This window comes from Lissotriton vulgaris, chromosome 1_1 (assembly GCF_964263255.1).
Source record: "Lissotriton vulgaris chromosome 1_1, aLisVul1.2, whole genome shotgun sequence".
Lineage (NCBI taxonomy): Eukaryota > Metazoa > Chordata > Amphibia > Caudata > Salamandridae > Lissotriton > Lissotriton vulgaris.
In genome coordinates this window covers 1,335,789,874-1,335,802,186 of record NC_141685.1, presented here as the reverse complement: position 1 = coordinate 1,335,802,186, position 12,313 = coordinate 1,335,789,874, and the positions used below count along the sequence as shown (strand labels likewise).

The window sequence follows — 12,313 nt, the reverse complement described above, 5'->3', positions numbered from 1 at the left end:
TTGGAGAGTGCGTGAACCTACTAACGCACACGCCCTCAGTGTCCATGCCAGGACTGATCAGGGGGGTCCGCAGACACACACGTTCGCATTCTGCGGAAAGGACAACAAAGAGCACACGCTCACCTTCCGCGCAACAGAAAGAGGGGTTCTGAGCAGCCGCGCAGGCAAGTCGCATGAAACAATAAATGTACTATGCCATGAACTTTTAACAGGGGCAACGGCAGGAGCGGACACACACGTTCGCATTCTGTGGAAATGACAACAAACCACAGAGCACACGCTTACCTTCCGCGCAACAGAAAGAGGGGTTCTGAGCAGTCGCACAGGCAAGTCGCATGAAACAATACATGTACTATGCCATGAACTTTTAAAAAAACTTTGCCTTGCCTATTCTAACCATTTAAGACATTCTTTTTTGTACCTGGACAACGTCGGGACGGGCTGCTAGTATGTATATGAAATGAAAATAAAGCAAATACATTTTAATTTTATTTTACACTCATACTTCAGGGTTTTTCATTTGTGCCTGCCTGCAAACTAACCACTGTAGCTATAGATCCAGCCATTGTGTCAGCTCAATCTTAAACTCTTAACAGATTTAAGGATCTGTTAAGGTAGGACTTGGCATGTATTTTAGCTGCATCTTAGTGGAGCTCATAACTGGTACCTATGGAGGAGAGGGCATGGTGGAGAATATAACCCATCTCTTCCCGTGTTTATGAACTCTGGACAGGACAGGGTGCAGGACCTGAGTTGAAAAGCCGGGGCCATGCCTCAACTGAAATACAGAACTATCCAGGGACGGTGGAGTGGTGGTAGCGAGGAAAAAGATCAGCCCCTCAGCCCCCCACCGTCTCGCAAGAGAAGTAAGAGGATTCACAGGGTGGCAGTTGTGGAGGTGGGTAGCATAAGGGGAGAAACAAAGAGACCAGAAGAGGATACCCTTGATTAGTGGCAAAATGTAACTAGGTACCAACAAGCCCTTAAACATAGCACTAAGTCAGAGAAGCAAATTATCACTGCTATTAAAGAAAGGAGGCATCATTTGGAATGGTGCCCAGTGAGAAGATATTGGGCGAGGGGCCTGGATAACACCTCATGTGTTCACAGAGTTGAGAGACAAAGTAATGTATCCTGTCCACATCGCAGCCAAAATTAGAAGAACTAAGCTGAGCTGTTGATGGGACCTAAAAGTAACAGTTGACAGTTTGGGCATAGCACCCGATACCAGCACTTACCTTCCAGCTGATTTACAATTATTTTTTTCATTCAACAAAATTGTGCACCTAACAACAGAATGTGTCTATAGTAATTATGTAAGTGACAACCCTTAGTTGTATGTTGTTATGGTAAAGTTTATTCAAAATCAGAAAATCAATAACATATGGTGTTAAAAAAGAAAAGAATGCAGGCTCCTTGGTTATAATTCCTTGACATTTCTCTAAAGCTGGAGACTCCTATGTCCAACAAATACGATATGGCCACTGGGAAAGAAGAGGTGGGAAAATGACTGTAGACTAACAGCTTTCTCTCCACAAGACACTACATGGGGCGCTATAAAGAATATGGGAGAAGTGAAAAAAAGTCATTAAAAAGCTGTCAAAACTTCTACACTGCAGAAGTAGTACCGCAGTCTTCAGAGAGTCTAGCTTTCCGTACAGAACAAATGATGGATAATCACTACAAATTATTGTGGGATACTTATAAAGTTACAATTATATTTCCTCTTTATGCTTGTGTGCATATTACCATTGTTTTTCTTTTTTTTTAATCAAATATAAGAAGTGGAAAGATAAAAGCTGAATCACTGTATTTATGTTCCAGTTTACATGAAAATTGCCCATGTAAAACAAATTCAAATGGGCATTTGTTATTTAGGGGATTTTGAAAACAGATATATCTTGCATAGCTGATATGGGCTCCTCATCTAGCTCAGGATAGTCATTATTTATGAATAATAATGAACAACTCGCGATGGAGAACGTTAATTTTCTCAACTGTCCGATTCCTTGCTAGCTCCACTGAGTCTTGACTGTAAAATCTACTGGAGCATCAATAAGAAAGTTACTTTGCATTGAGAGTTTTAAAATGTAAACTTAAGGTTTGAGGTGGAAGTTTGCATGTGCCTCCATTGCACCATAACCCATAGTCTTTAACACCATCACTGCTGATGGTTTTCCCCTCCTGTGCTGGCCCCGATTTATTCCCATTGTTCATGACGAGCTCAGCTCGTCATGAGTGTACGAGAGGCGTACCTCATGACGAGCTGAGCTCGTCATGAGCATCGAAGGGCTTAAGGGATGCTGTGCATGTCTGCACTCCCAAGTCCTGTATGTGACTACAGGAGCCTGGTGTACCTTCTAGTTCATCTGCACAACATACAGGTAATATTCATACTCTTTTGTGTTGCTAAACTTCATCAATTATGCTTGTACCTGAGCAAAGTATAAATATATTATCAATGAAATCCTTCTGAAAATGGTAACATTGAACCTTTAGAGCTCATCCTAACTATTGCCTTTTGTAACAGATCAAAGTAGGCAAACCAGTCACAGTGGGAATCCATTCCTGTATTGGACAGTCCCAGTGAATCAATGGATTTACAGAAACTTTGTGTGCATGGGCTTCTGTGTACTAAAGATAAAGATTAAAAGGCAACAGGCATTCTGATGCTAGCTCCCCCCAAATTCTGCCAGCCACTTTAGTTAATCAGGGGATCTGTGCAGTTGTCAGAGTTGGTGCCAGAAACGCAAGCTCCCATATTTGGGTTTGACAAGCTTGTACACACTTTAGGTCATCTGCCAAAATGTGTTTTAAGTAGGTACATGGCAGTATCTCATCACCCGGTCACTCTGAATGCTTCATCATGAAGCTATGGCCACCTTGCAAGTAAGCTAGGCTAGAGTCATGATTGTCTGGGGATGTGTCCTCCACCACATACCCAAATAAACCATGCTTAACATGCTCTTGCTCCTCTGTTTCATAGTATAACCAACTTTCTATCAGTGCACAAGGGTTCATTAATAAATTATAACAAATGCATACTATGACTACATGTTTTCATGCAATGAAACCCTTGTAACATTAATTGAATTTGCTGAAATAGGACAGGATTAAGGGAAATATCAGGTAGACTCAAGTACCTTGACAATATTTGTTTGGCATCCTAAAACAAAGTCTGACGATAAATTCTAAAAACAAAGTGGACTTATCTTTTTCTTTTGTTGATTGAAGTTATCAATGATGACACCAATGAAAAGATTGAGGGTGAAGAACGATCCGAAAATGATGAAGATCACAAAGTACATGTACATATATATGTTGTCCTCGTACTTCGGTTGTTGATGCACCTTAACAGGAGATAAAACACATCCAACTGTTAAACATAGCTCTAAATGATGATACGCAATACCAGTATTCACTTCCTGCACAACAGAAAAAGAACTCCAGCTTCCTATGGTGAATTAACAACACTCATAAATCTGTGCACCAATGAAAAACTGATGGACCGGAGGAGTCTAGCAATCTCAGCAAGCTTTTAGAGTATATTACATAAGGGATGCACCATTAGTTAGCAACAACATTTTTTGTGTGTTTAATCAATAGTGCATCCTTTGTCATTTACCTCTGATGTCTTGCAGTCCGTCCTACTATTGCTTTGCAACATGGGTCAAGTACAATCCTTTCAGACCTCGACTCTCAACTAGCAATGGTGAGCAGTCACAATAGTCTCAGGGAGTGTAGTGTGGGCTACAACAAGCTCAGCATTCAACAAACACTCAACAGTATAACTGATGGCCCAGCCCACAGCTTGTCTTTTTAAAAAAGAAATATACTTTACAATGCGATGCTACACATTACAATATGCAGGTACTCAGTCTCTGGCACAAGGTCAATGGACCTCAGCAAGGGTATCCCCTGTGCTCACCTTCCATCTCCCATTTACATAACATAGGGCAAGTCTGATGAGGTCTCAGGCAATGGGGCAATGCCTCATCCTCCCCACAGACTTAGGGTGCACTCAGTCTCTCAGTCCTAGTTTTCTCCCCTAATAGAGTTTTTGTGCTTGTGGAAGGCCTTGCCACTTGCTAGTGCATGTCCTCACTCTGCTCGGAGTAAACACACCAGTTCTCGGCACCCAGTCAAGAACCAGATATGGGTGAGAGGTGGTTGGAGGGAGATGCATAGCAAAGAACAAAGGTGATCCCAGTCAGGATCACAGTCGGCCATCCGATAATCAGCCCTCGTCTGGTCATAAGGTGAGTCAGTGTTTAGTTGGAGATCACAGATCATCGCAGGGTCTTTCTTCCACACAGGCTGGCTAGTGAGTCTGCTGCTCCGCTGGAAGCTCCCGGGGTTGAGATAGTAATTAGTCTTCTTCGGTTCTCGAGTCCAGCTGGCAGCGGTTGGGCCATTTCAAGGTGCTCCACAGTTCAGCAACTGTGTCAAAGTCCAATTGGGCACACTTTGGGTCAGCGCTTTAGCAGCCACAATCCAGGAACCATTCAGCCAATTACCATGGGCTTAACAGCAATGAGGTTCAACAAAACTGTTGACTCAGACACACTGTGGGCAAATGCAGCGGGTTAACCATTGCAGAGTACATTGGAGTACACTTCAGGCAAGTGCCATGGGTTTGGCAGGAGTATGCTGAGGCACGTGTGCCATGGACTGTGCAACAGTTGGTTCACAGATATGATCCCCTCTGGCACCCTTTGGACAGCTGCTGTGGGTCTAACCTTTCAGTGAGGGTGTCAGGCCCCGACCTGTGAGCATGCCAGTCACACCCTAGAAGGCTGTTGGATGGATCTCTGCCTTAGAGTCAATTGCTTCTTGCCTATGCTGGCAGTCAGCTCCTCCTGTAGAGTTGGGCTCACTCCTTCCCTCTTCTCTGGGGAAGAGTTTTTTCAAGTGCCTCAGAACTGGTTGACAACTTTTTGTTACGATCAGACTCCAGGTGATGTCTTTTAACCTCTGTGGAGCTGGCAGTCAGGTAGACACAAGCCATAGTGGCACTGCAGTCTCCTCTAGGTACTCTGAAGAGCACACCCATCTTGGTAAAGAGAACTTGGAACAATGAGTGGTTCAGCAGCTCTCACTTTCATAAAGAAATAGAAGCCAGAGGATGTGTATACTCTGTCTGCACCTTCAGAACCGGTTTCAAGTGCCCTTCTAGGTTGTCGTCCAGACTGTAGTTTTGAGTAGAGTAATGCTAATCAAAGCAAGGATTTCTCAAGACTAGAGCACCCACAACAAAGACAAAGAGAAGTGGGCATTTCACACCTGGCTATCAACAGCCACACCGGCAGTGATCAACAAAAGAGGAAAAAAGCTGGTCTCAACTACAGGACCCTTCACACTCTAAACAAAAAGGTCTACAGCCCCACCCTTCAATCTCACCTTCCATAAAATGGCAGTGCTAGGAAGATCAATCAGCAGCCCTCTGCAGTAAAATTATTTAATCAAATTTCTATGGGCAGAGCTATCTCCTAGTCCCCCACTTGAAAGTCTAAGCAACTTCCCTCGAGTGAATGTCAGACATACACTTCCTCTGAGAAAACATCACCACCTCTATCTGGTACATATGAAAATACTAGAGGCTTCCAAAACAAACTGCAGGCCTCCGTCACTCTGGTTCACCTATACATCTTTTATGTGTGTGTTGAGAAGATCATACACACAAGGTTAGAGATATTAGCACTAGGTTGGGGTTAGCCTGTAGCAGAGAACTGTACACGTGGAAGCCAGAAGGCTCTCTCTCTCCTGAATAACACAGGAAAAAAAGGTATTTTCGCCACCAATAATTTGTGAAAACATAGTATGCTGCTATCACCGCTCTACATATTAACTCCTGACAGGGATGGTTGTTCACTGTTGCAAAGCAGAGGGCACTTGGTGCACCCCTCCAGGTCTAGGGCAGATCTAGGACCTCATGTCAAGGAACATGCCTAGGCCTTCATGCACATGTTAGGTTAGTGTGAGATTGGCTCAAACTCCAAAAACAAGGATACCAAGGACTCACAATATGAATGTACACCATGCAGAGGGGATATTCATATATCTACACAGGAACGCCTAGAATTTCTGCAACACCATGCTTGAATTTTCATTCTTAATCACAATTATTTTGATAAATGCTGAGAAGGAACAACCCACAGCTTCATATAAAATATTCCTGAATTTCAGGTAACATGCTCGTCTTTCCCAATTTGCTCAGTGTAGAGGGCTTGCCCATCAACATTCAATTTTATAATAAGATTTTAAAACATAATCCGTGAATACAATACATGAATTAAAAGATCTATCCATTTGTGGTTTTCAGGATATTCTCTACAGCACCAAGATTAGAAATAGGGGCTGTAGGTTGACATGACAAGCTCAATACTGCTCATCAGCAATTTTGTGGAAGTTAGGTGCAACAGGCCAAGTGGCTGGCTGTATGCAGGAAGAGGGGTCCACGGATCTGGCGATGTTTGCTCTTGCAATGGTAGGGACAGCATATAGTGCCTTTTCTGTGTGAATTGCCTGTTAGGGGGTATTATTTTCGGTGCCTTGCATTTCAGACTGCTCGCCCCTACTGATGAACATTGGTGAGCAAAGTAGTGGGAATTGTAGAGTTTAGAGATTAGAAGTGTGGGATTTAAAACACTAAGTACTGACTCAACATAAGACTACAATTTCTACTAAGTTTTTACAGGAGAATAAGGGATCAATGCACAAATAAGTTACTTAGCTTTGGTGAAGCATTCTCTGGTAGGGACTCGAAGAGCAGATTACTTGCTCTGTGAATTTCCCAAGTCTTTTATTGGATCAAGAAGATTTTTATGGCATCTCCCTCGCACACCGGTAGGTGGCATCGTGCAGCTGTGCATCGGATCCCTGCCGCTGCTGCCGGAAGGATGGCAGATTGTCCTTTTCGGACTCCACCAACACCTCCTTTGTGGATGCAACATCTGGGACACTATATCGGCATCACCTCTATGCATTGACATCACTTTCTCACTGATTTTTCTTTCATGCCATTGGGTGCATAACCCATAGCAATGAAAATGTGCTTGTGCGCAGATCTCTAAAGCTGGAATCTTGCAGACTGTATGAGTCCCTTCAACATGACGGGAGGGTGGGTTGATGAGGAGTCTGTGGATAGATAGAGTTTCTTTAAGAAATGGCTTTACCGATAAGTTACTTGTTTTCCTGATAGAGAACTGCAGAATTGTCACCTTGTGAATAGATACCAATGAAGTACCTCCCAATGTAGAGGGCATGTGGAATGGTTCAGACCAGGAAATCTTGCAGGACTGATTGGGCAAAGTTCCCCTCCTGCTGGGCCGGGCTATTCAGGCAGTAGTGCTTAGCAAATGTGTGGAGGGATGCCCATGTAGTAGCCAGATAGATGTCCAAGACTGGCACACAATGTGCAAGCACCGTGGTAGCAGTCTTTGCTCCATAGGATGAGAAAACTAGCCTTCTAGGGGCTGCTTCTTGGCTTTCCCATAGCAGATCTTTATGCATAATACAATCCATCAGAATATGGCTCTATTTTGCACCAATTTCTCCTTTCTGACTCCAGAAGAGCCCACACAAAATTAATTGTCTAATCGATGGTCTCTGGCCCAAATGATGTAAATACTAAGGGCCCTGTTAGGATCAAGATGGTGGATCCGCTTGACTTCCTGATGAGGGTGGAATTACAGCAAAGTGATGGATTGCCTTATGTGAAAGAAATTGACTATCTTTGGCAAGAAAGCCACCCTCCTCTGGAAGAGTTTAGGGTGGGCACATGTGGATCAGCCCTTTCAAGAACAAGTTCCCGACAGGGTGAACTGAAAAGACATGGCTGATTGGATGACCATAGGAAGTCTGAATGCGACTGAAATATAACCCTTAATTGTCGCCACAGCAAGGACTTGCTGGGTTAGACAAAGACAAAAAAAGAAAACATCAGAAAACTGTGCCTGTAAGGGCTGAGTGTCACAGACAACAATCTTCTACCCGCGCCAAGAACATTTTTGGTGGGAGGAAGCTTGCTGCAGCTGCAACATGAGGTCACCCCGAAGGGGAGGCTGAATGGGAGGACATGTGCTCATTGATAGAAGTTCTGATTATCACACTCTCCTTGACCAGATGGAGCTAATAGGATGACGTGAGCCCAGTCTTTCTTGCTATTTTTCAATACTCTGTGCAGAAGTGGTAGAGGCGGAAAGGCGTACAAGAGTTCCGATCCCTAGATCAGATGGAAGGCGTCTCCAAGGGAGAACCATCTTCTTAGGAACACCAGCATGCATAAGCTTGAACACTACTTATTTTTTGTGGTGGCAAATAGACTGAACCCTGGTTCTCCCCAAAGTTGGAAGACACCCTGTGCCACCTCCAAATGTAGCTGCCATTACTGATCCGCTAGGCAATGTAGGCAGAATTTGTCTGCCCTGGCCTTTAAAGATCCTGTTAGGTGCTGGATGCTCTGAGAGATGACTGAGCTGTCAGCTACCTCCATAGATGTAGGACCTTGAGGCAAATGACCAATGACCCCCCACCGCACTGCTTTTAGCAGTACCACATAATGGTTGTGTTATCTGTATGAATCTACACCCATCCCCCCTAAGACCGATGGAAGGAATGCCTTCAGTGCCAAGCGAATCACCTGCAATTCCATCAAGTTGATGTGGAGACGGGTCTCTGCCGGAGACCAGAGCCCTCTGATGTCTACTTGTCCCAAATTACCTCCTCAATCCAGTAATGATGCCCCAACTTGTTCAATGCATACATGATCCCACTTGCAAGCATCATCCGTGCCCTCGGTATCATTATATCCTATGCTGATGACACCCAGCTCAGACTGAAGTTGACAGATGGATCAAAAACAACTGCCTCCAGCTCAACAGAGACAAGACTGAAGCAGTACTATTCAGCAAAGACACCTCACTCTGGGACTCCACCTGGTGTCCGGTGGAACTTGAACCCACACCACACCCATGCAAAGAACATCAGAATAGTAATAAACAACCACCTCACCATGACCTGCCAAGTGAAGACAGTCTACAACTCCTGCTTCCACACACTCAAGATGCTCATAATCTTCAAAGGGCTCCCCACCAACTTGCAGAACCATCACCCAAGCACAAATCACCAGCAAGGTGGACTATGGCATGCACTGTATGCTGGAATCATCGCTCAACTGACTAGAAGACTCAGACCATACAAATCTGTGCAGCCAGGCTCACATTCAACCTCCCACCCCACACTCACATCACTCTGCACCTCAAAGAGCTCTAGTAGCTCCCACTCCACAAACAAGCACTCTTCAAACTCCTTACAACATTGGGCCCACATATCTAAAAAACTACCAACATTTCCACAAACCTACGAGACACTTCTGCTCAGCCGGACTCCTGCTTGCACACATCCCTTGCATATGCAGAACTAGATTTGGTTGCTCTTTTCTAAAGTCTGGAATGACCTGCTCCTGCATATCAGAACCTCCTTCTAAGTTCTTCAATTCCTCAAGAAACTGAAGACCTGGCTCTTCACATAGCCTCGATCCTGCTCGGCCCATGCAGCTCCTGCTTCAGTGCCAGGATACTGTCCAGGTTGAGTTGTGCGCTGTACAAATTCACATAACATCTGTCCCAAACAATGGTTCTGGGTGGGGTAGGGAGAGGCATCAGCTGCTGGTTCAATTGCAGTCGAGCAGCAACCACTTCAAGTCTTTTGCTGTCACCTCAGCACCTGGATGAAATGCGAAAGGTAATCTTGGTTCTGACCCACTGAGACTTCAGATCTCTCTGTAGAGCCTTCATGTGCCACCTGGCATGCTCCAGAGTCAGGCTGCAGCAAGCCAAGAAGCCTCAGAGCTGCTCTCACTGACATCCATGGCAAAGGTTGAAACCTCTGTATCATAGCTCAAATGACCTGAGCTCATTGAGGCGGTGGGAAGGCCGGGAAGAGCACCATACGTATGATGGCTTCTATAAAGGGGGGACTGTTGTGAAGCAGCTGGGTGCGACTTCGGCATGTAGATGAAAAAGACCAATGATGTCTACAAGACAGTAATTGTCTGGAAGTGGTTTACGATTGATTGAGGAGAGTTTGCTAACAGCAACCAGTCATCGAGTTATGAGAGGACTGGTATTCCCAAACGCCGCAGATAGGCTGCAACCACCACCATCATCTTTGTGAACACCCAAGGTGTGCTGGTAAGGCCAAAGGGGGACACCAAGAACTGAAAGTGCTCTCAGCCTACCTGAAACTGCATAGAATGAATGCAGGACAGGGATGTGGAAATAGGTGTCCTGCAAGTCCAATACCAACCTCCAGTCTCATGGATCCATGGCAGACAGAACTTGAACCAGGGTGAGCATTTTGAACTTGTTCAGAGGGCAAAGAAATAGGATGGAACAAAGGCCTTTGTCCTTGATCTGCACCAGAAAGTAACAGGAATAATAGCCAGTCCGATTTCTGACACCAGTACCCTCCCTATGGTTCCCTTGACCTGATAGCCTGAACTTCCCCTCGGAGCATGAACAAGTGGTCCTCCGGTAGGTGGTGTGGATCGCATATCTGAGGGATATGAAACAATGGGCAGGGAATAAATGTGTTTCACAATCTGGACACCAATTTGTTAAACCCAGGGAGTTGATAAAAGTGATACGACCTTCCACTGGCGACGGTGTGCTGCCTGAGGGGGACAAAGCAGTTCTGTGGTAACTGCGGCGCAGAAGATTATTTTACATGTTTTCTAGTAATGAAGAGTTGTTTTCGGATGTGTGCGAATTAGGCTAACACACTGAGGCCAAATAGGTTTTGCATTCCAGTATGAATTTAGAAGTCTACAGAACAGTGGAAGACACACTTCTACCTCTGCTATAATTGCTAATGTCGTACTCAATCAATCAGAATAACTACAAAGCATTTGTCTCAAGTCTTTTCACTCACAGTTACACAAAGGGAAAAAGATAGCAAAGAAGCAAAACACCATCTTCCAACTTTGCTTCTCAAAGTGGGCACAACACATCCAGCAAGAAGGCAATGCATTGCCAGCTTGTTACATACAGTACCAACCAACATGGATTCATACCAATGTGACAGTAAAGAACGAGTGTGTAAGACATCGTTATGACTCTGGAGCTCTGAGCAGTCCATAGATTTTCTGTCTTGAAATTGTAATCATTAATGAAAGACAGACATTAAGTCAAGATTAAAGACATGCTTGCACCAGGGCACCTAGCTTGCCGCTTGCCCTTGGCCTCCAGCTCCTGCTTGTTCCAGTCTGATCAGTTTCTGCTTTTTGACCAAGGGATACCGGTAATACCTGGGTTTTTCCACCCAGCTTTTCCCCACACACTGCTCTCCCCGCCAACAGAAGCCCTGCCCACCTCAGGACCAACTTAATGCAGGCTGCACAGCTGGCATGCCAAAGGCAAGCCCGTCTGGGTCTGGACCGCTCCAGGAACCCTGGCCCCAGGACCATCCAACGCAACACCACAACCGCCACCAGAGCCAACGAACGCCTTCACTACTGCTACTCCTCCGTCATCTCCTGCGAACTCAACACACACCGGCAAACACGCTACTGCCGCGCATCCCCCAGCACCACTGTAAGATCTTTCTCCTGCACCTATTGTGATTTCACCTGTGACACATCAGACGCAGACACCACCACCTTCAAACAACTAACACATGCCACCACCACTCACCAACTGTACGCCATGCTACTCAATGTCTGATCCCTCGACAAACACTCCTCTGAAATCTGGGATCTTTTCTTCCTGACCGAAACATCTCTGAAGATAGCTTCCAACTCAAACATTGCTGCAGTCATTTTACCCGTCTACAAAATCATACACCAAGACCGAACCCACAAACCAGGAGAAGGACTCGCAATCATCTACTAAAACACAACTGACTGCACCACCTCCACAGACCCGGACACCAACCTCATGGAACACCACCCCTTCAAAATAAAAACAGACTACAGCGTCAACCTTAGAGGAACCTTTGCCTACTGTCCCCATAGTGGAATTCTGCAATCATATCACAGACCTAATGGTTCCCCTCTCCATCTGATCAACCAACTACATCCACTTCGTGGACCTCAATTTCCAGAGAACCCAACTCTATGGCCCTCCTCAACAGCCTCAGCAACCTGGGACTCAGTAGCTCATGCCCATGACCCTATTTTCTCCTACAATAACAGGATCACCCCCACCCACACAACCCCGCTCACATAGCCTAACCACTACATCATACACTTCAAGATACCTGCCCACCAAGCCATCCCACGAGAAAAACTCAAAGCACAATCAAGACACTGGGA

The 12,313-nt window shown here is 45.2% G+C and overlaps 1 protein-coding gene across 2 annotated transcripts in view; it reads right to left on the bottom strand.

Annotated features, from left to right (window-relative positions):
- SCN8A (sodium voltage-gated channel alpha subunit 8) overlaps nt 1–12,313 on the bottom strand; it is a 671,454-nt gene that overhangs the window by 63,352 nt on the left and 595,789 nt on the right. For both annotated transcript variants that reach the window (XM_086966390.1, XM_086966401.1), the window contains exon 24: nt 3,213–3,350. In XM_086966390.1, the coding sequence (XP_086822516.1) occupies nt 3,213–3,350 (138 nt within the window). The remainder of the gene's footprint in view (nt 1–3,212; nt 3,351–12,313) is intronic.